Below are 26,220 nucleotides of genomic sequence, written 5' to 3' on the forward strand. Positions count from 1 at the left end.
TCGATCACTCTTGAGACTTGTGGTTAATTGAAACCTAACCACCAAAGATCCCCGGTATCTACAGTCTGGCATTCAAATCTATATAAAAGCAAACTGCCTCTACAAGGACTCGAACCTTATCAATCTCGACTTCGAAAATTTTGTGATGACTAGACTAACTTAGTGTAGTTTAATTTATATATATGAATTAAAGATTATTACAGTAAAACTTTTTTCCTCCCGGAACGTGGATGCGGCGGAAACTTTCCCATTCCAAATAAATTTTATGGTCTGAGCCAAGAAAATAGGTTACACATTGTTAATTTTTTTGCATAATACAAAATATCTCTAACTTGGAAACGGAAAGCAATAATTGAAGAATTTACTACAAAATCTATGTGTATAATACGGAAATATTTTCAGAATAATCCACGACAGAGAAATTTATTTTTATTATACTGCAGTACTTTCGCCGCATTAATCTTGTTCGCCTGCTCCGCGCATTTTACGGATAACAATATACATCTTTTGAGAGAGTACGGTGCCTCGACAGATAGTGAAAAGATGGGAATTGTCCAAACAGAAAAATCTCTGGTAGTTAAGGGAGAAAAATGTTCTGCAAGCAAAATGTCCAAAGGAAGGTTCACTTTGTTATTATGTGGGAATATATTTAGTGAAATGGGAAAGCCTCTTGTAATTGAAAAAGCTGTGAAACCTAGGTGTTTCAAAAACTTAAAAATTAATAATCTCCCTGTAGTATGGCGCAACAACAAGAAAGCTTGGATGACTGCTGCTTTAATAGAAAAGTGGTTAAATCGTTTTAATTCCAAAGAAGAAGAAAAATCGGAAAGTGATTCTTTTGTTTGACAATGCCAGGTGTCATTCAAAGATAACTCTGTCTAATGTGAAACTGGCTTGGTTCCATCAAGTGTATTGTAGCCCACGAATATGGGTGTTATTTACATGTTCAAATTACACTACAGGCGATATCTGATGCAATGGTCATGAACACTGAAGAAGCCGACAATTCCTATACCTTGGCGATATTTATGTTCATACTAGGTGCTGTTAACTGGAGGCTTAGCACAACTGCTTGGTGAAAGCAGGTTTTGGTAGAGATAGTTTTGGTAAAGCAGATTGTACAGATGGCTTAAATGAATCGAATGGAAATGTAATGGCCATGTCCAACCTCTCTCAAGATAAATACATTTCATTCGATGCAGAAAATTTCATTGAAAGCGATGTTTGTCTTGGAGCTAATTTCACCTTCGAATCAACTGCTGCCCTTCTAGCAGAACGAAATGCTGAAAAAGAAGAAGAGGATAAAGAAGAAGAAGCCGCAGAACAAAAAACATAACTAAGATCCGCACACACGACGAGGCCCTTCGTAGTGTAAATGACCTAATTCAGTTCATAGTTTAGTGAAGCTCATCCCATATTCTTGAACACCTATATAACTTCTGTAAAAAGATTTTCCCAAGAGAAATTTGAAGTAAGGTTAAACCTTTGGAAGAAGGCTTAATAGGCCTAACTCATAGTTTTCAAGTGTGTATTTAAGATGTACTATAGTGAAGTTTAATGTAGTATAAAGTAGTGTAGTGCAGTAAAATACAGTTTGAAATCTAGTGTACAGAAGTAATATATAATTATGTGATCGATAAATGTAATATGGGATTTCACAATATGCGTCAGTGTAATAATGAAATCAGCGAGAATCTACACTTATAAACAGCTGATATCCTGTAGGTATGTACTTAAAATAGGTATAATTTATTCAGACTTATAGTCTGAGTAATCTCTGTATATAGATAAAATTTTATCTCTGAATGCAATTTGTATAATGTGGAAACTTGTCCAGTTTGGAAAAATCTTTCAGCCTTTGCGATTCCGCTTTGAACAAGTTTTATTGTGTATACATATACACCGGATGATGACTGTTTACAGAACAAACGATTCTCACAGAAAAAATGGAAAGAATATTATGACACTCTAGTGAAAAAATAAATCTATGTGAAAATAAATAAAAACGTTCATATAAACTTGAGTCCGGAAACGATTCGTTTTCGAGTTAAGATTACGAAAAATTTTGCCCTGATTTCCGCTCCAAGGATAAAATGAAAGCATAATGAAATTTTTGGAAGTTACAAAATGAATTTTATGGTTCTATATATAATTTTATGGTAAAAAGTAAATTGTATGATTTCATATATACGAGTATTATTGTTTTTCATTTTTTCCCTTAAGGACAGTGTTTGAACTTGAATGTTTCATGATTATGCGATCCTTTTTCTCCTTCCTTTTCTCTTCCCTGAATCTCTTCATTTTTTTACTGTGTTCCTGTCTCCTTTGTTCTGCCCACTTTGCTCCTGTTTTCCCCTTATCTTTGACTTCAAATTCCGTGTTCATAATTTTGTTTCTAACTTTTCTTCCTTCTCCCCTCATTTCCCCATTGATTCCTGCTTGTCTTAGATCTTCTTCTAGTTCATGATGCCAATTGGTTTTCCTGATTGAGCCGTTCACCACACCAAAGAATCTCTTCGTGAGGCTGTTGTTGTTCATTCTCTGTATGTGGCCGTAGAATGTAAGTCGTATTACTAACGTATTAATTGTTCTTGAGCGTGTCTCTTTATTCTTATACTGTTTAGCTTTTTTTAAGTACATCAAATTAAAAATTATCTGAAACGGTTTTTTTGTTTATTAGATAAGACATTTAATTTTTTTAAATTACTCTGACTTTTCTACTATCCACATCAATGACAAAGTATGTATTATATTAAATAAAATTCACTTTGTCTATCTAAAATAATAATAAAAAAAATAAAAAATTGGGATTAAAGAGAATTTTTTCTTTATTAATAGTAGTTTTAAGACGGTGTGCATGAACTAATAGTTAGAACTTTAATTAACAACGACACAAATAATCAACTGAATAACGCGCTTCTAATAGGTTTTACTTTTTAGTAGACGATAAGAATTAACTTTATGGTGGGGATAACCCTCGCCATGTCGAGAAGCACGAGATGCTTGTTGGTTGTCGCCGTCCATTCATTTACTCTTAACCAGGAGATAAGGAAGCTGGTAAGTTAATAACATAATAATAATAATAATAATAATAATAATAATAATAATAATAATAATAATAATAATAATAATAATAATTCAGTTGATAAAATATACATAATTTTTTTTTTGTTAAAATATAAATATATTATAAATGAAAAACACAATTCAAAGTAAATTGACATTAAAAAAAAAAAACGATAAAATTACAAAAGTTAGATGTGTACTTCTTTATAATCCTAACGGAAAAAACAAACCAGTAATTACATAACTGGTTTGTTATGTTATTATATAACATAACAATATTGCCTAGGATGTTATATCATAACATATTGCCTAGGATGTTATGAAAAATGACCGCGTTTCACAAAACTTTTCTAGAAAAATCAATAAATCTTTATTCTGATTGGTACATAACAATAAATTACATGGATCACATTAGGAACAGGTAGATATGCTACTCCATTGATAGAAAAGGGAACTGCCCCTATATTTGCTTATATGGATAGGAAAGCCGTGGTAAAAAGCCGTTGAACAGAGCAACATCATAAACTACACTATTAATTATTAAATAAATAAAATAGATTGGATTAAAATTTATATTAATTAAAAAATATATATATAAACCATATAATATAAAAGTAAATGCATAAAGGATGTGTTAAATATAAAAAATAACGCTTAGTTCAAAAGACATTAATGAACATTTTTTGAGCACAAGATAATGTACATTTGAACGGAATGCAAAAATTCAAATTTAAAAAAAATTCATTAGAATTATTTAAAAATTCTTCGACAAAGTAATATTGTTTCAGTAAAATAACTTTTTTTTTAAATCTTATTTTAAATAAATTGATGGGATAAGTGTTCAAATGGTTCCATAATAATTGATTAAAAATGGCAACAGAAGCATAATAAGATCCTTTTCCGTAAGCCGAAATATTATGTTGAGTTATACAAAGATAATTCTGTTGTCTGGTTTAATAGAGGTGGATACTGTTATTTTTTTAAGAATAATTAACAGTTATTTTTTTTAATAAAGATTGCACATTCATAAAATATAAAAAAATCTTCATAAAATATTCATTAAAAAAATATATATATAAACACACGAATGGATACTGATCGATACTTTACTATCGATATATTGATATTCATTTAACCATCCTCAATAATGCGAGGTTTGCTTAATAACTTAGTCATATCGGATGGCTGTATAAATATATAGCATCTCTGTCGCGGCTTCGCCGCGTTATATGACCCCCCGTCGCAGTCATTTTTCTTATTTTATGTTTTTTAGTCAAGTAACCGGAGGCAGGTGCAGCCAGTCGCATTGCACATGCAATCACAGTGGCTGTGTTGGTTGAGCCACTGTGCCGTACACCGTCGCCCTCTTAAAAAAATCGAAATTAAAAAACCCGAAAATGGTTTTTAGATATAAATCTGAAGAATATTTGCAAGCCCAAATCTACTAAAAATCTTGTTTGCAAAATCGGAAATAGGGAAAATTTACAATCATTCTTCGAAGTTTTTTATCTTTCCTCATCCCTTTCAAGGTCGAAAAATCTAGAAATCTATTTTTAAATATTAACATAAGTTTAATTATGTTAATATTTTGGTGCGTTTAGCACCAAAAATCAAGTTGATCTTCATTTGTTACCGAGAAATTAAAAAAAAAATAGTAAATTTCATTGTCACATCATAAAATGGAGTAACATAGAAATTTATAAACAATTTTTGTAAATTAATTTTATATAAACACTGTTTATAAAAATTAGTTATCCATTACAAAAAAAAGCACATATCAAACGATGTTTTAATCACTAATTTCACCATCACTATTACAAATATCATTTTCATCTGAACTTAAGTTTAGAATAAACTTTAGCGATTCTCTCGTTTGGCGATGCTGGTCTTCAAGTTATTCACCATATCGGCAGCGTTTTCACCAGCCGTCTATAATAATGCCTTCAAATTTTTATTTGTGTGCTTAGCTAATATCAGCTGTCTAAAACAAAGCATTGCAACTCGGTATTTAATTTGAACTCGAATTAGTTTTTTGGTATGTAGGGCCTGATGGTTAAGATAGTAAAGATAACATAGCACGTCCTTCTTTTTTGAGCTATTCATCTGTTTTTTAATTTTCTTTATCTTTTCCTCCATAAGTCGTATTAATTTGGGAAGCGATTCTCTTAATATATCTTCCCTAAAACTGATGTCATTTCTCTTTAGCCGGTCTTCTCAGACATTCAAATTCATGACGATAACAAAACCAAATTCCATATTAGTTTTTGTTTCAATATATAAGCGTATAAATTTCGTCTTATTAATTATGATTTTTTCCCCTGTTTAATCTCCGGGAATCACCGTCAGGCATTACTTCAGAGGATGAATGAGGATGATATGTATGAGTGTAAGCGAAGTGTAGTCTTGTACAGTCTCAGGTCGACCATTTCTGAGATGTGTGGTTAATTGAAACCCAATCACGAAAGAACACCGGTATCCACGATCTAGTATTCAAATCCGTATAAAAGTAATTGCCTTTACTAGGATTTGAATGTTGGAACTCTCGACTTCGAAATCAGCTGATTTGCGAAGACGCGTTCATTACTAGACCAACCCGATGGGTACCCGGTACATTACTGCAGTAAAAAAATCGCACACGTTACAGTAAAATGTCACTACTACAAACAACAGCTAGAGTAGTTTTACGCAGAACACAGTATAGTTCTTTGTGTAGATGTGTAACTAACCTACCATGTGAACCATCTTCTTTCTCGGTATTCTGATGTTTCTGTTAGTCTTACTATGAATGAAACCGCACACCATACGCCCTATTTTTTGTGACTGTAGGGGAGATTCAAAGAAAACGCGCGGATTTTCAGTATCCGAGGTCCGGTAGTTCTGACTATTAACACATCCACCAGGATGACACTACGCTTCATCTGTGTAAAACACTTTCTAAAATGCCAATGTCGCCTCTAATGAAGTTCTTGAACCGTTGAGGTAGTGAATCCTTTTAGCATAATCAGGATTAGTTAGCTCATGGGAAACCTGTATTCAATATGGATAACATTTCAGCATTTTCCTCACAGTGTCGGCTGAACCTAGTGAAATGTTCTTTTCTCGGCTTAGTCTCCACAAATATTTACGAGATCTAGTAACTTCCACTTTAATGTCCTGTATGACCTGCGTCGTTGAAATTGACCTCTGTCGGACACGTTTCTGTAACACCGAACTTATTTCACAAAATTTTTTAACTAACCTCTGAATAATAGTTTCACTAGTGTTTTTTTTCAAATCTCCCTGAAATTTCGCCGATACACAACATGAAATTTCATCTCTAAATAAGTTTTCATCGCAAATACACGTCCTTCAACATTGTTAAAATGCAGTTAACCGCATTTTAACGAACAACAAAAAACGATTACGCAACCTGTTCAAAAGCCAGTGCTCGAATAGGACTGGCAATACTCAAATTCGCAGGCAATTTGAATTCTCCCCACTCCAGCTGCAGTTGTACTAAAAATCTTTCACATTATTTTATCCATCTAACACCAATGTATACATTTTAATAAAAATGAGTATAAACTGCTAAGCGTTAGTCTCTTTTAAGTTGAATACTCTGTATAAAATACATCTGCTTACGTGCATAGTTTTTTATGTTAATTTCCCTGTTTTTTTTTTGTTTCAGTTTTGCTAATTATTGTAGACTATCTATTTCTCATTTCACATAAGAAAGAATATACTATTGCATGGAAATTATTATACGATTAAATTTCGAATATTTCCCACATTTGGATTAAGAATTAGATATTTTGAAAAAAAATTAGTAAGTATAAATTAGCCATTTATCATGATAAACTAAATGAAAGTTAAACCTTCTTGACATCGTTAATGTTTCTTTGATTCCTTTCATAAAAGTACACTTAAAAAATGTAATTTTGTGGAACGTTTTTAAATCGATCAAATGGAAAAATCGGATAGATTGGAACGGCGAATCGTTATGAAATAAGACTTTGGAAACGTTCAGGATTTACTATTGGATTAATGTATATAAAATCAACTGTTGTATATAATTATATTAATAATTATTTTTCCATTATAATGTAAAAACTTTTATTATTCCTCAAATGAAATAGTGAAGAAAATTATTCAAAGACTTCTTTCTATTAAAATAGATTAATTTTGTAAACAAAACTATTAACTAACCACTAGACCAACCCGCTGGGTTGGTCTAAACTCGTCGTCGTAATTCAGCTGATTTAGAAGTCGAGATTTCTCAGGATCAAATCCTAATAAAGGTAGTTTACTTTTAGTAAAGGTAGTACTTTTATTCGAATTTGAATACTAGATCGTGGATACCGGTGTTCTTTGGTGGTTGAGTTTCAATTAACCACACGTGTCAGGAGTAGTCAACCTGAGTTTGTTCAAGACTACAAATTTACCGACACAGTTAAATTACACTGATAAGTAGCTAATGACTTTAATTCTTGATGCGACTGTAAATGAAAGTATTACAAAAAAAAAAAAAATAATGCGTTGTTTCCATGATCCCAGATTATTTTCGTAAAAAAAAGTTGCTTCATAGTAGTTTTCATTAGTATATATAACATTTATAAAGAAAACTACTTAATACTTCATTTCATAAATTCTAGTTAATTATTTTTCACTTTTTAGTGCATAAGTTACTTTGTCCATTCTAAATAAAAGCGTTTTAAAATTTTTTTTAATTTATTTTTTATTATTTAGGCTTACGTTATAAAATGCCAAAATTTTCTAAAAAAAATTAATTCACAAAAAAGAAATTCAGTTATTGCATTATTAAAATTTTATTATTTTATGACCATTAAATTTATCTATTTATATTAAAACTTCATTGTATATTATTACATTCTTTTTTGTTATGTTACATAAATAAGGTTTATAATAATTATTACAAACAAAATACTTTATATGTATAAAAAAAAAGTACTTAAAACGTCAGAGGACAACTCTGATTTGTAATTTTTTCTGTTATTGTTTCGATGTAGGCTATATACTTGTAGAAACAGACTATTCGTACTAAAATAAGCGTTATTTCACAGGATACTTTATGAAAACAAACACCACTAACACACAAATGATATAGTAAAATCCGGTGAAGAGTGAGGGCTATACGTATTGGCTAGTTCAAGTAAAAGTAGCTCTTCACTGGCGACTTTTGTAACCTTAACATCTATGTTTTTATCACCAGATTTAAATTATCTTACACGGGAAATAAGTTCGATCTTTTTATTGCACTTCAGTCAATAGTATGCATGTGTTACTTTCGACCTATACACATTTCTCGCAACACGGTCAAAATTTTGGAATCGGAACGTGTAAACTTTTTTTTTGTATCACAATTCGTTTATTTACAATCGGTTCCCAGAAAGAACCACAAGTAAATGGAATTACAATAAGCGCTTGATGAGCGGTTTCCAATGAATCCCCTCAATAAAGCATACGTACATAAGACAATAGTTTAAATGTGATATAAATATAAGACAGTATGATATAAATGTAAGATGATACAAACATAAGACAATAGTTTATTTATATAAATGCACTTGAACAGATTCATTTCATAAAAAGTACAAAATTTTGTAAAATCCAAACGAAAAAAAAAACAATATTGAAGGACAAAGGAAAAGAAAAACAGAACAGCAACATAACTTGCTTATGGAAGGTTTAAGCCCTTCATCAAGTATAGAGAAGATGCTCATCATTTAATGGCAAACGCGCACACGCGGCTGCGGCCACTGCCAGGAAAGCAGGTGGTCGCAAGCGGCCAATTTGTATGGAACTCGTATGAATGAACGCGCATGTGGCCATTGCGACCAACTTGCCGCTGCAGTGAAACGTTTGTCGTTCTGGCCGCCGCGATAAACCAAAATCTTGCGGCAAGATTTGTATTAATTGTAATGGGACAACGCGCACGCCAGACGGCCAGTATGCGATCAGACAACGACTTGTTCAGTTTTGTGCAAACGTATGCAAAATTGTATTAAATTGTAATTTTAGTGGGTAATTTGGCAAAAACGTGCAAGCGTATATTTTTCAAATTCGTGTTTTTCTCTTGACTCTTTTTTAAACATTTTTATATAATGTCAGAAATTGATTTCGATACAGAAAAACTCATTTCTGAAGTTAAAGAAAGACCAAGTTTTTGGAATCTGTCTTCCGATGACAATTCCAACAAAATTTTCCTATGCACAGACGCAATGATGTGTCCATACCTCTTACGTTGTCTGTAATTGTACTTAATAAATCATCAAAACTCTTGACTGACATTCTTGAGAAATAGAAAAGTTTTTTTCATGTTGACGCAGGTCACAAAAAAAAATTATAAAATATGCCTTTTAAAAAACAACTTCGTAAAATGGGATGTATCCAATACATTTTTCTTTACCGTTTCAAACGATTATATAAATACACAACTGCAGCTACCTCGGTGACATCCATCCTGTGACTGGACGGCCAAGGCGAGGCCACCACCTTGCTGGCCGCAGCGGCTGTTCGCTTTTTCAGCCGCTTGTAATGTGGCCACGACCAGCCGCTGCCGTGGTTGCAACCGCATAGTGCGCGTTTGCCCTAAGGGATGTCATCCCAACCCAAGAGTCACTCAGACTACCCCGGCTCTAGCACGTGAAGGCGTTTGGATCGCCGAACATCCTCACTGTTGTCAAGGAGATTCAGCGCTGAAGAGTTGTTGTTGATTACCACATGATTACCTATTCGTTGTTTGTAATGTGAACCGAACTGCTTGATTTCTTCGCGGATATAAGGCATTCTAAAGATAATTATGAATTATTTCGTTCGTGTAAACCGCGGCGACTCTGTAATAATTTTCGCCAGATTATTCTGGAAACGTTGTACTCGTATAACCTCAATGTTGCTTTTCCTCGATGTACTACAATGCTCTATGTCTATACCATAGGTCCAAATAGGTTTCAGAATGACCTTGTGTATTAAAAGTTTGTAGGACAGCGACAAATGTGAATTCCGGTTTAGTAACCAAGAATACTCCTTAAACCTTATGTGTTCAGCTATTTTCTCTTCTTTTTCACATAGTTCTTTCATCTCCCGTGTAAACTAGAATTCTTTTTTTCTGTGTAATATCAATAATGTACAAATGAGATTTGTAAACTAGAAACTTCGTTTTTTTTTAATGAAATCTTATTTAAAAAAATAATATCATCACGGATATACAGTATATTTAATATGATGGTTATTTTAAGGTGGTATTTTGATGGTTTTTAAAACACGGTTAATTTAAATAAAATAATAATAAAAGATAAGTAAAAACGTATCTAAGCGTCAAAAATGTAAAAATTGAGGTTTTAGTAAAGTACAAGCTGAATAAAATTTACAAGGCAACTGGTTCATTTTTTAGTTATTGTTGATTGATGGCATTCACTGACCCTCGCGATCTACACAAATAATAAGGTCTATGTAGAGCGCATCACATGACCATCTTTTGTCATTTTAAGAATATTTCAGTTTCGTTGTCTTATTTCTTGAACTATTTCAGTAATAACAAAAAAGTATCAAAGTACTAAAAGAAATATATCCTGTTAAGAAGGTCCCACTTTTATAATTTGTAAGCAAAAAAAGTTGTTTATTTTAAGTTCTTACAAAATAAAATAAAAATATATATTACAAAAAAAAAACATTTTTATTCATTTTCTACAAACTGAGGTGTCTTGTAATAAGTTAAATATATGGTTTTTATTACTTCTAAAACAACTACAATGAAGCTGAACTTGTATCAATGTCTAGGTCATGTGTTATTCCTTTTTATTTCAGTTTATTGACAATTTTTCATTTATTATGTTTGCGAAATTGTATGGCTTTTTGTGGTAAATGCAAATTCGGCTCTGTGAGAAATTCAGCACACATATTCGAGATCACATAATATGAATCAATTGTGACATCGTATTTTCAGTACCAAAAGCTGGTTTAATGTCCATGCTGTTACTTAAATAATAATAAAGATGATATTTAAGGACTTTAGTCTCGTCTAAAGTTGTATGCTAGTCTGACTAATCTCAAATGAAATAACTGCAGCCGGCCTCTGTGGAGTGAGTGGTAGCGTCTCGGCCTTTCATTTGGAGATCCCGGGTTCGAATCACGGTCAGGCATGGCATTTTCACACGCTACAAATCATTCATCTCATCCTCTGAAGTAATATCAAACGGTGGTCCCAGAGGCAAAAGAAGTGTGAGAAATGATTTCTTGTGCTTGTTTATTGTTGTTGTTTAAGATAAATAAATACTTTTATTTGTATGTAACTGGTTTTATTAATAAAATGTATGTAGAAGTTCAAAAAATTATCTACGTCTAGTGTTAATAATTGTAGGATATAAATTGTGTAATGTAGAATTTTTTTTAGGCAATTAATTCATTAAACAAAGCCGATGTTTATGTAGGGGGATGTGATATGAAAATATTCTAAGAAAGAAGAAAGAAGAAAATAAAAAGCCAAAACTGGGAAGGTGTGACACTATTTTTCTGTCACAGAGAATGACATTTAATATGCCTATAGGTAGGCATAATAAAGTACTGTTTGCAAATAAAATATTTCCCAAGAAATGCAGAGGCAGAGTCCAGCAACTTATAAAATAAAGAGAATTCAGAGAATTCTCTTTATTTTATAAAGAGAATTTAACGTAAAGAAAGTACTAGAGAGCATGAGCTTGAGTTTTGTAAACAATGACACATTAATTTTGTACATATATATTTATGTGAATTATATACATTATTAAAAAAAAAATGCACCAAATGACAATCTTATTATATTTTTAGCCACTTACAAAAATACTTTGTAACAAATCAACAGTATTATTATTATAAAGGTAAGCTGTATAACCTGTCAGAGAAAATATAAAGACCAGAAATAATTTCAGCCAAAAAAAATCTTCAATGTAACTTATATTTAACATTTTGGTTCATGTAAAATGGAAAGAGATAGAACTTCCTTGACTCAGCTTGAACAATCCATATATATGTTTATTTGTATGTGTGTATATATATATATACAAATATACATATACACAAAAATGTGAAGTACAGTACAACAAGAAGGCAACTTCAGGGTTAGATTTAATCTAACACAAATATTATCAATGCCTATTGAAAGTTAAATGTACAGTTCAAAGAGACACTTTATTTTAGAATGTAGTATTTTTATCCAGGTATTATTTCAGTTTTTTTAATAATACAAAAAAAAAACCTTATTTCATTCAGAAAAACAATAATTATTTATTTTTAAAAGAAAACATTAAAATAACATACTGTATGTTGTTATAAGCAAAAACAAAATTTTATATTTATTAGTAACAAGGACAACTGCTTTACTAGTAGTAAATAATACTTGCAAATAAATACACCACAAATAAACATCTCATCTCAAATTTCACACCTATATTAAAATTACTTGGGTTTCATAATTCAATCCAATTAATAAATATTATATAACACCAGACATGTTTAATACAAATATTATTGTATTCACTTAATGTAAAATAAGCCTGCAAAATAGTTTTAATTACTCATGTGTATTATAAATAAATTTATTTTATTTATTCTTTTATGTTTAATATAACTGGTATCCAATGTGCTTGCTTGTGATAGTAAAAATTCTATTTGATAAAATAGTGAGTAAAAAGTAAACGCTGAATCAACAAATTTATAATGCTTTGAATTTTGTTACTTCTTCATCACAACAAGTTATAAATTATGTTTTTTTAAAACTTATTTAATTTGATATCAGATAATAATGCATTAATTCAGAGCAGAGCTATCATAGCACACCAGTCCATTAATGACATGAAAATTCTTATGCTACATGTAGTATGAATAATTTATTATTAACACTCAGTATTCCTGATGTTATGAACTGACATTTAATTATATAGGTAGGAAGTTGATTACAGCAGTGTTTCCCAAACTTTTCCAATTCTTGGTTCCCTTGCTGAATTCAGATTTTTTCAAGGTGCTCATGTCTATTTTAGCCAGTAATATTTTGCTAGGGTAAAGTAAAAATAAATAAAATACATTTTGTTCACAAAAGAATGTAATTGAACAAATTAAATTAATAGTGGTAAAAGTAAATAAATATAGTCAATAATCAACTAAATAATTAGTGGGGATGAATGAGCCTGTTCATCACCACAATTTTCTAAAATCATGAAATTAAAATGGACAGCCAGTTGAACAGCGAGTAGAAGTCATCCCCTTCACCACATTGATTTTTGCATGGTACTACCCTTTAACACAGCAACTCCTGAAAATCCAGCTTTGTACAAGAAAGAAGCTGCAAATGGAATTAAAGTACTTAAGAACTATTCATCTTTTACTGAAATCCAAAGTTCAGTTAATGTCATGCGGCTAAATTTTGCTTTCAATGCGTTGTAAGACAATTCAATCAGATTCTTTTCTTTTGCGTAAATAAATTCAAATGAGTAGTGGTATTAAATAAATATTGAATCCATGCAGATCTATCAATATTGTCATCTTAAAAATATTTCTCACAACAGGTGATATGCAGTGATAAGTGTTCTTCAAAAACAGCATTCTTTATTATATAGAGCCTTCCACAAACAGTAATCTAAGTGGTTTGTACCAGCTTTGCTAGATACTGGATTAGACACTAGATTTCATATGCTATGTTGAATTACTTAATATAAAATAAAATTACTGTCATTAGATTTAGAATTTAGTTTATATTTCATAATTGTTCCAAAAACAATTTCAAACTGGCTAAATTTTTTGGTTTGTGAGAAGTACCTTCATGGGATGACTATAATCATCCAATAAGTTAATTAAAAAAATTAATAGCTTTAATTTGAATTCCTTTTAGGTTAAAAAAAATTCTTATTAGTCTTTATGATAAATAAAATTTAACTTTTTGCTACTTTTTTATGTATAAAAAAGATATACACTTATATATCAGTGTGTCTGTAAAATAATTGTGGTTTGAAATGGTTATAGCTTCAGAACATAACATTGTAGAGAGATGAGCTGTATATTAAATGAAAGAGAAACACTCCGAGTTAATGTGTGTTGTGTTGTTGTGTTGTGCTAGCACATGCGTGTTGTGTTTCTAGTATATGCAAGCAGCATGTGCGTGTTAGTCATCAAGTTTGTGGTGAAGAGGAAGGTTCAATGTGTGTTGTGGCTTTCTATGTAAGTCAGTTACATGTGTTAGTCATGAGTACAATGAAGATCCCTCCCTCATGAAAATAACATTTGGCAATGGGACAAACAACTCAAAGAAATAGACAGCCTACTGAAGCAAACACATCCAGGATGGCCATCAGTGTCTGATGATGCAGTGTGAACTAGTTTCTTGTGTAGCCTGAAGAAATTCATCCGAAAGTGATCTAGTTGATTCTGGATAGGTTACAGCAGTATGGTGATCTTTTTAAACAAGTTCATTTTTAGTGATGAAGCAACATTTCATGTTTCTGGATGAGTACATCAGCATAATGTTTGTATATGGGGTACTGAACCTCCACAAGCAATTATAAAACATTAGCATGACTGAAAAAGTGAATATGTGGAGTGTTATTGGATGAGACAGATTTATTGACCTCTTCTTTTTTGCTGGAAAAAAGCAATAACAAAGAACATCTTTCTGGATATGGTAGAAGGATATGCAGCGGCTCAAATTCCGGAGAATTCCATTTTGCAGTCAGATGGAGATCGTCCACATTTTGCCACAATCGTGCAGGATTTTCTTAACAAAACATTTCCTCAGCGATAAGTGGAATGAGATGGGTGGATTGCCTGACTCTTGTAATAACCAGATTTTACCTCCATGGATTTCTATTTTTAGAATTATGTAAAAAAACAAGTATATTCTGTTTAAGTTCAGAATCTAGACCATTTAAAAGAAAGGATCACTGAAGCTGTTTCTTCTATCATGCCGGGTTACTTTACCATATATGGCAAGAAACTAAACTATATCGTCTTGACGTTTGCAAGGCAACTAAGGGAGCACACACTAAAATCTACTGAACAGGTAAGAAACTTAGAGTGTTTCTCTCATTTAATGTACAGTACATCTCTCTACAATGCTTTGTTTCGAACCTATAACCATTTAAAGCCCTACTATTATTTTAGAGACACTCTACAGTATATGTGTAATTTTTTTTTTGCATAATCTCACTTACTCTCATGGTATCTATTTGTTTATCTACGTTTCTAAAAATAAATCTTATAAAGTACACACGACTTTAAAGTATAACAAATGTTACAAAATAAATACTAATAAACATAAAATTATAAAATATTATTGTATTAATAGAATTAAATTTACATTAAATAAAGTAATCTATCTATGATCTATACTATTATATAAAGAGGAAGAGGGTTTTTGTTTGATTGGGATAAACAAAAAAACTACCTGATCAATCGCAACCAAATTTTTACCCATGTTTCTTGGCATAACTGAGAAGGTGTTTGGATATATTTCATCTTGAAAATTTTCAGAAAAAGAAATTTATATATATATATATGTAATACTGGAGATTTACCAGTCAAAGCACAAACTTTAATAAATGAAATTAATTAATTAATTGTGAACTGTGAGTGTCTTTCACTGTGTGAGCTAGGTTTTAACTGAATGAATATCTCTATAAACCAATTTCTAGATTTTTTTAATTACAAGTTTCAAGGACTAAAAGTGATTTTTGAATTTTTTTAAAACCCTGTTTTTTCCAATTTCTCTGTCATAAATGAAGAAATCAACCTGATCTTTGGTGAGTATAATCTTCATGTCAATACAGCGATTTCTAGATTTTTGAAATTCGACCTTGAAAGAGGATGAACAAAGGTAAAAAAGATATTGAACAATGATTGTAAATTTTCCCAATCCAGGCTATAGTATATTCAGTAGATTTGGGCTTGCAAATACTCTTCACATAAATATTTAAAAACCATCTTTGGGTTTTTTTTAATTCCTGCTACCATCCCTGAGGAGATCTTTCTTTTGAATTTCTTCTTGTCGATTTTATTGATGTTGTATCTTTTCACCAGCCGTGGGGGCCCCGGGCGCTCTCGTGCAGCATCTAGGACTCTAAATGAGGTATATTGGTGGTCGCTACCGGTATAATCCTCGAGAACTCTCCAGTCCTGGACGAGCGTGACTAGCTCTTCGGAGGTGAGGGAAATATCGGGAATGGTTTCCAAGTATCCTGGGCGGCGGAACGTCGTCGTGTTCCCTGTATTGAGGATCACGAGTCCAGTACATGCCGCCATGTTCAGAATGTATTTCCCTTTGGAGTTGGTATGCGCCATACCCCACTCTAAACGCCCTGGAGTTGAAGTCCCCAGCTACCACTAACCCACCAGCGGCAGCGAGGATAACATCCTCCAGCGCGTCAACTTTTCGGCGAAAGTCCGCTATCGAGTCATTTGAGATGAGGTAACAGCTAAAAATTGTCACTTCACCGGAGCAGATTCAAACGAATCCATCGCCTGCGCCGTGCCTCCGAACTTGGGTTCTGCTGCGACACGGAATCCATGCCGCGACAGTCCCGAGCGAGTCCCGGAACCATTGGGAGTCGTCACGGTCCCGATACTGCTCGCTGATCAGCGCCAAGTCGGCCTCCCTAACTCTGGCTAGCTGCAGCAGCAAGTCATCAGCTAGCCGACTCCAGTTACGATTGCCTGTAGTACGTTCAAAATTTTAACGGAGCCTTCTCTTCGCCTGCTCCAGGGCAATAATAATAATTATAATTTTTTTCTCTTTTTTTTGCTGAGGGAGGTGGAAATGCATTTACGCACGAAGTGTCGGACTCCCGCTGATGGTATTATCCAATCACTTATAGCAAACTACCGACTAAAACCACCACCCTTTCTACCAGGACTCAACCCGGAACCTTTTAACACATTACTTCCGGTCGAGTCTTCCTATACTAGCCTGATTAGGTGATACCTAATTTTCAGGACTATCCAGGTTAACCTTTTTGGTTCTGAGAATGCTACCGACTCCTGGAGAACTTTCGAGACTCCCCGAGAATGTTGCCCAGGTTGCCCAGATTTATTATTATAAATTATAAATTAATATAATAATTAATAGGAAAGCTACCTACAGCCTTTGTATATTACACAACAGTACATAAAAAATATATTACAGGAAATATAAATTAAAAATTTCAATATAAAGTAAAAATACAAAATCTAAAATTTATACAATAAATATTATTATATGTCTGCATAAATACAAGATACAGATAAATATGTACACATAATTAAAAATACACATTCAGAAAACAAATTTAAAAAATACAGTTTAATAACAATAATAATAATTATTATTATTATAAATTCAAAAATTTACATTTTATCTCCGTCATTCAATTACATTTGTTTTATAAATTAATTAGAATTTCTGGTACTTATACAACACTATCAATATATATATCTGCAGGTAAAAATAATCACAAAAGAAATTCACATCACTATCATACAATATTAACTGATTTTAATTATTAAAATATTTATCTATTTATTAATATAAAATGGTTTTAATTTACATAACTTAACTACGGACAAGCAGAAGAGGGTCTGTGTAGTTCTGCAGTAATCCAGTATTATAGCTTTATGTTTTTAATATTGTTTATCATACCGGAGTAAAATCTACTCAGTTCAAAAAAAAAATTCTTCCTTGGTTGGAAAAACCCTATTTTATCATATTTGTTTACAGCGGTTAAAGTGAATCTCTCTGTGTGGGTGAAATAACTTGTGTAGAGTATACAAGAGGACAAAATTTCTAATATTGCGTCCGGGTATACGTAGCTGTATTTTGTTTTCCGTAGGATTACACCCGTGTAATGCTTTATGGAAAAACAGTAAATCAAAGTATTCTCTTCGACATACAAGAGATGGTAAATTATGATGTAACTTGTTTGCCAAGATGCTGAAGTTTAAATTTGTGAGACAGCCAAGATAGAAAGTTGTTCTGAATGGATTCGATGTTATTTGATATATAGTCTCTTCCAAAATTCCAGGTTGAGGTGGAATATTCAAGTTGGCTTCGAACAAGTGACTTGCAGAGTAAGACACAAGTTAGAGGATCAACAAAAGGTCTCGCAATTCATTTCAACAGACCAGGATTTCTCTTCGCTCTGCTCATAGTCATGTCTGCGTGTTTAGAAAGGTATAGCTTGGAGTCAAGTAGTATGCCTAGATCGGTGACGGAGTTTACAGTATTAATAGAAAGAGAATTTACTGTATAATTAAAACAAGCAATGTTAGTTTTACAGGAGAACGGAATATGTTTTTTTTTTTAGAAATTTAGCGGCATGTGATTTCTCATTGCCATTGGTAAATATGGTTAATATTATGTTGTAACAGTAGGTGATCATGCAAGCTTTTAATCTGGAGAAATATTTTAAATCATCGGCATACATACTCAGACCAACAGAGACGGATTCAGTAATATCATTGATAAAAAGTAGAAACAGCAAAGGGCCAAGGTTGGAACCCTGTCGAACACCAGGGACTACGGAGAATTCCCATTGGGAAGTGCATCCAGCATACCTAACAGCAAAAGTTCTGTAATTCAAGTATGAAGAGATCCACTTTACAAGACGCTCACTGAACCCAAATACAGCCAACTTCTTTTGGAGCAGGTAATGCGGTATTTTGTCAAATGCTTTTTGAAAGTCAAAATAGATAGCATCCACCTGGCCTTGAGATTCAACAACAGGAACCACTTTTATCAAGGAAGGAATTAAGGTTTATGGTAGTGGAACAGGACTGCATGAAGCCATGTTGAGAAACGGAGATCTTATGTTGGATATTTTGAGATATATGAGATGATAGGATTGATTCAAACATTTTAGAAAAGGAGGATAGGATGGAAATAGGGCGGAAATTAGAAATATGGGGATACCAGGTTTGGGAATCAGGGTAACAATCGCCTTTTTCCGTAGGCTGGGGAAGGTACCTGATTTCAAGCTCCAGTTACATAATGAGGCCAGAATAGAAGCGATCACACTGCTGATACCGTTAATGATAAATGGTGGTATGCCATTAGGTCCAATGGCTGCATTGTGATTAATTTCATTAATGGTGGTTAATACTAAATCGACGCTGACATAGGGTATATCAAGTTCAGCACAGTTCATCCGATCTTTATACGTTGAAGGAGTATACTTGTACATCTTCTGGAAAAGACTGAAACATAGATTGACAGTACTCCCCAAAACGGATACATAGCACTTGAGGATCGGTGACTGGTTCATTATTGACCAGAGGTGCAACTACTCTATCTGGGTTAGATTTATGTTTTGGGATGTATTTCCAAAACCTTGAAGGCCTAAACATTAGATCACTTTCGATAATAATAATAATAATCTTTTTATTTTAACCAATAGAATTAAACTGAGATTATTTTTATTTCTTAATTAAGTACTTAGGGATACACAACATTTTCATTTTAAGTATCCCACCATTGGAATCTCATAAACAAGAAAAGCTACAAAGAACATTAAGTAGGAATGATTAATCAATTTTTGAGTTGATTAAACATATCTTATTGGTATAAATGAAACTTCCACTATTTTTCTAATATGGCAGCCAATTCAAATTCTTAATTTTTTATAATATTTTGGATACAGCACATAATTCTAAAAAATCTTTATTCTTGGATATTTTTCCCTAACCACCACAACTCCTGAAGCTGCACCACTACTCCTGATATACACATCGACAATATACATCCTATAAGTAGAATCTAAGTCCGCAGTATTGTAATTTTATTCTTTTTCTCTTACTTCAATGGAGCTGTATTTTCATAATTTCATTATTTGAGTTTTTATCTTAACAGTTACAATACATTAAATTAGTGAACCAAATTTTGTTAAGTAAATACAACAAAAAACAGGATACTGACAAAATAGTGGTTTGATCTCTCGTCGGAAAGACTAATTCCCTAAAATGATGAGGATCTGAAAACTAAATTTCAAATTGACTTGTAGAGAACTTGCTAATACAATATTAATGTTAATGAAGAAACCATAAAATCACGTCATAGTTTGACACATTAAAACAAACTGAAACGACTCAATACATGCATTTCTTGTCCCATCCGATCAAAAACAAGATCTTTATTCTATTGAATTTTAGTGTACCATAAAAATGGATCATGTTCTTGAATCGCAAGAATTCTCATTGGTTATCCCCACATGATTTTTTGACATAAAAACCAAAGGTACAACTGACTCAAGAAAATCTTTGCTACATCTTCAGTGGACTCCCATAAGAAGTCATAAATTTTTATTAAAGCAAAAACCCACTTATTCACAGAAAATTTGAAAAAACAACTGTCATCAGAAAACAGGAAGAAAGTTTTGTTTCTTCAGGATAATCCCTGAATTCATATGGCAAAGATGACTCATAAGACAACGGAATTGTCTGTGATTGGGATTATGTCATCAAATTGTTGTGAGTTATCTCTCGCTAACAGATTTCACTTGAGTTTGAGGAACAATCCATATGACAAACAATCAGTTCAAAAATGAAATTGACCTGAAAGAAGTATCAAGATTTTGCTGTAATAAAACAAAAGATATTTATAAAAACATCATTTATTAGTTCTTAAACTGCCTGGAAAAAGTTACTGATTGTGAAGAGTCTTATCTAAATGAATAAATTCATTTTAAAACAAGAATGTTTAATTTAATTTTTCATGTGAAAAACAGCAAAAACATTTTTGGAAAATTATTTTGAAACATAATCGTTAATCTACTTTTTTGTAGATGTAACTATGTGAAGGTCAACAACTTTCATCATGGGTTTTCCTGTCTCTCTCTTTTTCCTGTTTAGCCTCCGGTAACTACCGTTTAGATAATACTTCAGAGGATGAATGAGGATGATGATATGTATGAGTGTAAATGAAGTGTAGTCTTGTACATTTCTCAGTTGGACTATTCCTGAGATGTGTGGTTAATTGAAACCCAACCACCAAAGAACACCGGTATCCATGTTCTAGTATTCAAAAACGTGTAAAAATAAGTGGCTTTACTAGGACTTGAACGCTGGAACTCTCGGCTTCCAAATCAGCTGATTTTGGGAAGACGCGTTCACCACTAGACCAACCCGGTGGGTTGGGTTTTTCTGTCTGTATTAATAATATATTGCTGCATGTAATTGTAATAAAAAATATACTATCATTTAATTATTTTATTAATTTAAATATAAAAATGATGTTTATTATTTGTTGTGTTTCAGAGTGGTATTTAAGTTTTGAATGAGAAAAAAATTTCTGTAATTTAAATAAAAAAAGTTAACTAAAATGGTTGGAGAAGCACTCAATACATGTGAAGGTGGATACGGAACACATGGATTTGCAGGATTATTATTTAGTCAATTACTTAATTGGCTGTTACAAGCACAATGTAGTCTTGGTGGTCCACATATGTATCCTAAAGATCAGACGCCATTACAAGAGTATGATTTTATTATAATAGGTGCAGGTTCTGCTGGATCAGTTATTGCTAGCAGGTTAAGTGAAATTTTACAATGGAATATTCTATTAGTGGAAGCTGGTGGAGATCCAACTGCTACAAGTGATATACCAGGTACCGCGTTTTTTTATGATCGCGATATATTAGATTGGGAGTATTTCACAGAACCTGAACCAGGAATATGCGAAGGGCAAGTAATTAATATAGTTTTGTTTATTTTTAATCTGTAATTCTCTAAGAAAATTTAGGAAGAGTCGCAAGAAACTTTCACTTAAAATCTACGTACGGAGTGTTTCACAAAGTTCTCCGGAGACTTTCATAACCTATTCTACTCGTTAAAATATAAATATATATCATATATCATACAAATATATATCCAATAATGCTTCGTTTGCGAGTTGTGGCTAGTGAAAAATTTCACTCGGGCCCGGTGAAATGAAGTCGTACTGAAATTTTTAGGACGTTAATTAAGAGACAGATATAGTGATTTCTTATGGTTTTTGTCCCTATAAAATCGAATAAATTAGGTCCTAGAACCGTATCTGCAGTATTTTTTGAGAAATCTGGGGTGAAACGCAATAAATTGTGGTAAAAAACTCTTGTTTTTTTTACGTTCAATAACTTTCTTAAATGATAAACACATAAAAATTTTAAACAAACTTCTAAAGAATTTAAGAAATTTTGAGAAAATTGGTTTAAGAAGATGAAAAATACAAAGAAAAGTTAGAAAAATTCGAATTTTATTTAGTAAAAAGTATATTACTACAAATAAATTGATCAGAAAAGTACTTATTTAATGTAAACAAAACTTAACTCTTTTTTGGTGATGTGATCAATTCGTAAAAACAAAATTTACTGTTAAACAATTTAAAAAACTGGAAATTACACAAAAAAAATAAATAAAAATAAAAATTACTTAGATAATAATTTGTTTTATTAATGATTGAAATAATAATTTTTCAATTTATTTCATTTCTATGTTGGGAATAAAATAACAGCTTATCAACAATGAGCAATACTGTATTAGTGTTTAAATCATTTTATAAGGTACATTAAGAATATCGGGTACTGCAAACTGTGCTGTCGTTAATCGTGATCGGTTTGCCATTGAAGTAATGCCGTACTTACTTATAACAGAGGGACACGCCGATATTGTGTTCATTTTGAGCGTGTGTAATGGTAATGCAACAGCTGGTGAAGTAGAATATGAAAAACATTTTCCAAATCGCAGGATTCCAGATCCCAAAACAATTAGAGCGACTTTTTGCAATCTTCGGGAAACAGGTTCACTACCTAGTATTCATACGAGTAACAAACGATCTGTTTATCAGGACGGTGTTGTAGATGAAATAATTATCGACTGAATACCGCGTCGTCCAGGCGTCAGTATACGACGTCTTTCTAAGCGGAGTTTCGCATTCGATGGTTTGTAGGACATTTAAATAAAACAAGTTTTAACCTTATCATAAACAGCCAGTTCAACATTTACATCCAGGAGACGGTCCGCTTCGCTTGGAGTTCTGCAATTGGTGGAATACAAATCGACAACTCTACAAGTGTGTTTTGTTTAATTCTCATCTGGGGATGGATGAAAAATATTGTATACAAAACAAAAATATATTCCCGTGGGAATTAATTGTCCAAATTTTGGAAACAGCTGAGTAACTTAAGGTCAGTTCTGAAGAACTAAAAAGAGCAACAAGAACAGTACAGAAGCGTGCCAAGAAATGTGTTCAAAATGGAAGGCTCATTTTTGAATATTTATTATAAACTGGTACGTATATATTGGTACTTTGTTCTACTATACTATTTCTAAATAAAATTCGAATTTTTTTACTTCTTACTCCATTTTTTTCAGAATTAAATTCTCCAAGGTTTGTTAAAAATGTTTATGTGTTTACTGCCCATAAAAAAACAGAGTCTTTTACCCAATTTATTGGTTTTTACCGCATATTGCTCAAAAACTACTGCAGATACGGTTCTGGGACCTATTTTATTCGATTTTTCAGATCAAAGACCATAAGAAATCACAAATCCCTTAGTTAACGTCCTAAAAACTTCAGTACAACCTAATTTTTTACTGGGGGTAGCTGAAATCCGTGCGAAATCTTTTACCAGCCGTAACTCGCAAACAAAGCATTTTAGAACATATGTTTATATGAACCTTTTCCATTATTTTCACGAGTAGAATAGGTTATGAAAGTCCCGGGAGAACTTCGTGATACATTCTTTTTATTACCTTCACAAAATATTTGTATTTGCATGTTTATGCAAATGCGATTCCTTACATAACCATAATTTATTTAACAAGAAGAATGAATGTATAAATGAAATGTGTAATTATTAGTCCAGGCGGTACTTTTCCAGAAGATATCCGCCACCGACTTTTCAGGTGTCTCCCACTGGTTGTAGGTTTATTACAAAAAAAATAAAAGTTAAAAATAACTTGTAGGCCTATGCAATTGTTTGTTAATAATTTTAATTACAAAAAAAATTAAGTATTAAAACCAACTATTGTATTAATTGCAATAAGCAATAGCTTTCAGTACGGTCAGGAAAATATTACGGTCACCAAGACGACGTCTCCACATGAAATCGCACATGTAATTGTGTCTATCATGCCTTGATGAGTCCAAAGTGACGCTGGTTCCTTCTTTTGCTAAGCTCCACAGTCCTTCCGTAACGTGTATGAGAACCAGTAATTGGATCGATGAAGTTATGAGAGTGATTTACAGTTAAGCGAGTGTAGTTGCGGTTGGCATTTCTTATGCCGTCATACGCAGCCCATTGATTGGAATGGTTAACTGTTCCTGGTCTTAATATTTTCAACAATTATTGGTAGTAGAGTAGCTTCACACGCCACCGAAAACCCATTGACCGAAGTGTTATGGCCCGCGGTTATATTTTCCTTAATTTAAAAAGCGATTCATCTATTTCAACATTCATATTAGGACCACCAATTTCAGTCGGATTCCTAAGCAATTTCGTCACGCATGCCTCTCGAAAAAAGTGATTCCAGGCCACCACTGTTGAATGTGAAATGTTTAACTCATTCTCACAACAAGTTGTACTTGTCATTTCGTAACTCAAATATATGAACAACAATACAGTGGAGTAGTCTAGTTTTACCTGTTTTAGCCTTGTGTCTTTCTGCAGCTGTACATCTTCGCGACATCCCCTACGGTGACAGCCAACGGTCTCTTGAATCAGAAAGACATAGTCATTTCATGACCAAGCGATCACATTTTACGAAAGGGTAATATTCCCACACTGCAAAAATTAAACAGCATTTTCTTCCCGCTTTACTGACTCATGCAAAATAACGTTATTAGGCAGCTCCATTATGCAACACAAATTATAACTTTCAGAGACAAATACATAATCACAAGAAATGAGATTGCTACTAAACAACTACCATAATATCTGAATACCTAAATAGGACATACTTATTTAGATAATATATGAAAGAAAAATGTATTTATTAGTTAACAGCTCCCTCATTCCGATGAAGATCGCTGTCGCTTGACTAATAAAGATAAACCACCGCTTTAATAATAATAAAAATAACAAATTCCTGTGACGAGGGCGCTGGATCATTTATATCTTTAAATAAATTGATTGTTAGTCTATTGAAAATATGTTTATTTTGTAAATAATTTAACACATATTTATGTTGATTATATTTACACAGGATATCCTTTACATTTTATATTAGACTGTATTATGTTTAAATAGTGTACATATAATTCAAAATGTGTTTATTGTTAGAATAAAATATTTATATTTATTAAGAATAAAGTTATATGTTTTAATGTGTAAATTAGACTAACAATAAGAAAAAAAGGTTATATGTAATAAAAATCAGCTGTTGAACTCGTCGAACTGAAATAAGAAATACATATGCTTTTATGAGTAAGAAGAGCAGACAGTTTACCATCAAATAAAGAGGAAACAAAACATGGCACTGAGCATAACTGCCCGTCACAAAATCCAAGGATTTTTCCTTTGTAATATTGCAATGAAATATTACATGAAATAATATAAATAATCTTTACTTTGTAATCTCAATAAACTTATAATAATTATATATAAATATTATACAGTATAACATGAATATTAAACAAGTGTACATATCACTTATAATTGAATTATTGAATTTATACATAGTTTCAAATTATATTCACACTGGTTTGTATTTAAAATAATAATAATAATAATAATAATAGTAAATAATACTAATAATACTAATAGTAAATAATAATCATAGAGGTCAAATATATATTAAGTTACTTTATCAACCACATTTTTCTTTGTCTTTACTAATAAATCGGGTAACCCTATACCGCTTGCTTTAGGACTCCTTTAAAAATGTTGTTCGTGAGTCCTTACGACGTATAGGTGTATTCACTAGCGAGCATCTCATTCCAATGAAGATTTAATGTACATCGGGTAATCTATATCGATACTTACTGTACTTTTCCCCCTTCCCCTTTACTGAAACCGTTCTTGGAGAGCATTGCATCTGAAAGGGGGGAGTATCACGCCGTCAGATGCCGGTATACGGGGTGTCCGCGGCCTCATCGCGCAAAGACGACCTCCACTTACTCGGAGGGCCCCCTAAACACTTCGCTACGAGCCTGTTCGCCCCAGCACCCTCCGACATTTCATTCTCTGGCGG

The 26,220-nt window shown here is 32.4% G+C and overlaps 1 protein-coding gene across 2 annotated transcripts in view; it reads left to right on the plus strand.

Annotated features, from left to right (window-relative positions):
- Window positions 1–2,964: 2,964 nt before the first annotated feature.
- The window catches only part of LOC142319053 (glucose dehydrogenase [FAD, quinone]-like), a 29,451-nt gene continuing 6,195 nt past the window's right edge, over window positions 2,965–26,220 (plus strand). Inside the window, exons 1-3 of one of the 2 annotated variants that reach the window (XM_075355901.1) lie at window positions 2,965–3,057; window positions 6,734–6,871; window positions 21,307–21,732. In XM_075355901.1, coding sequence (XP_075212016.1) covers window positions 21,371–21,732 — 362 coding nt within the window. In that variant the 5' untranslated portion in view covers window positions 2,965–3,057; window positions 6,734–6,871; window positions 21,307–21,370. The remainder of the gene's footprint in view (window positions 3,058–6,733; window positions 6,872–21,306; window positions 21,733–26,220) is intronic. The other variant, XM_075355900.1, reaches the window with a different exon arrangement.

This window comes from Lycorma delicatula, chromosome 2, assembly GCF_047948215.1.
Source record: "Lycorma delicatula isolate Av1 chromosome 2, ASM4794821v1, whole genome shotgun sequence".
Taxonomy (NCBI): domain Eukaryota; kingdom Metazoa; phylum Arthropoda; class Insecta; order Hemiptera; family Fulgoridae; genus Lycorma; species Lycorma delicatula.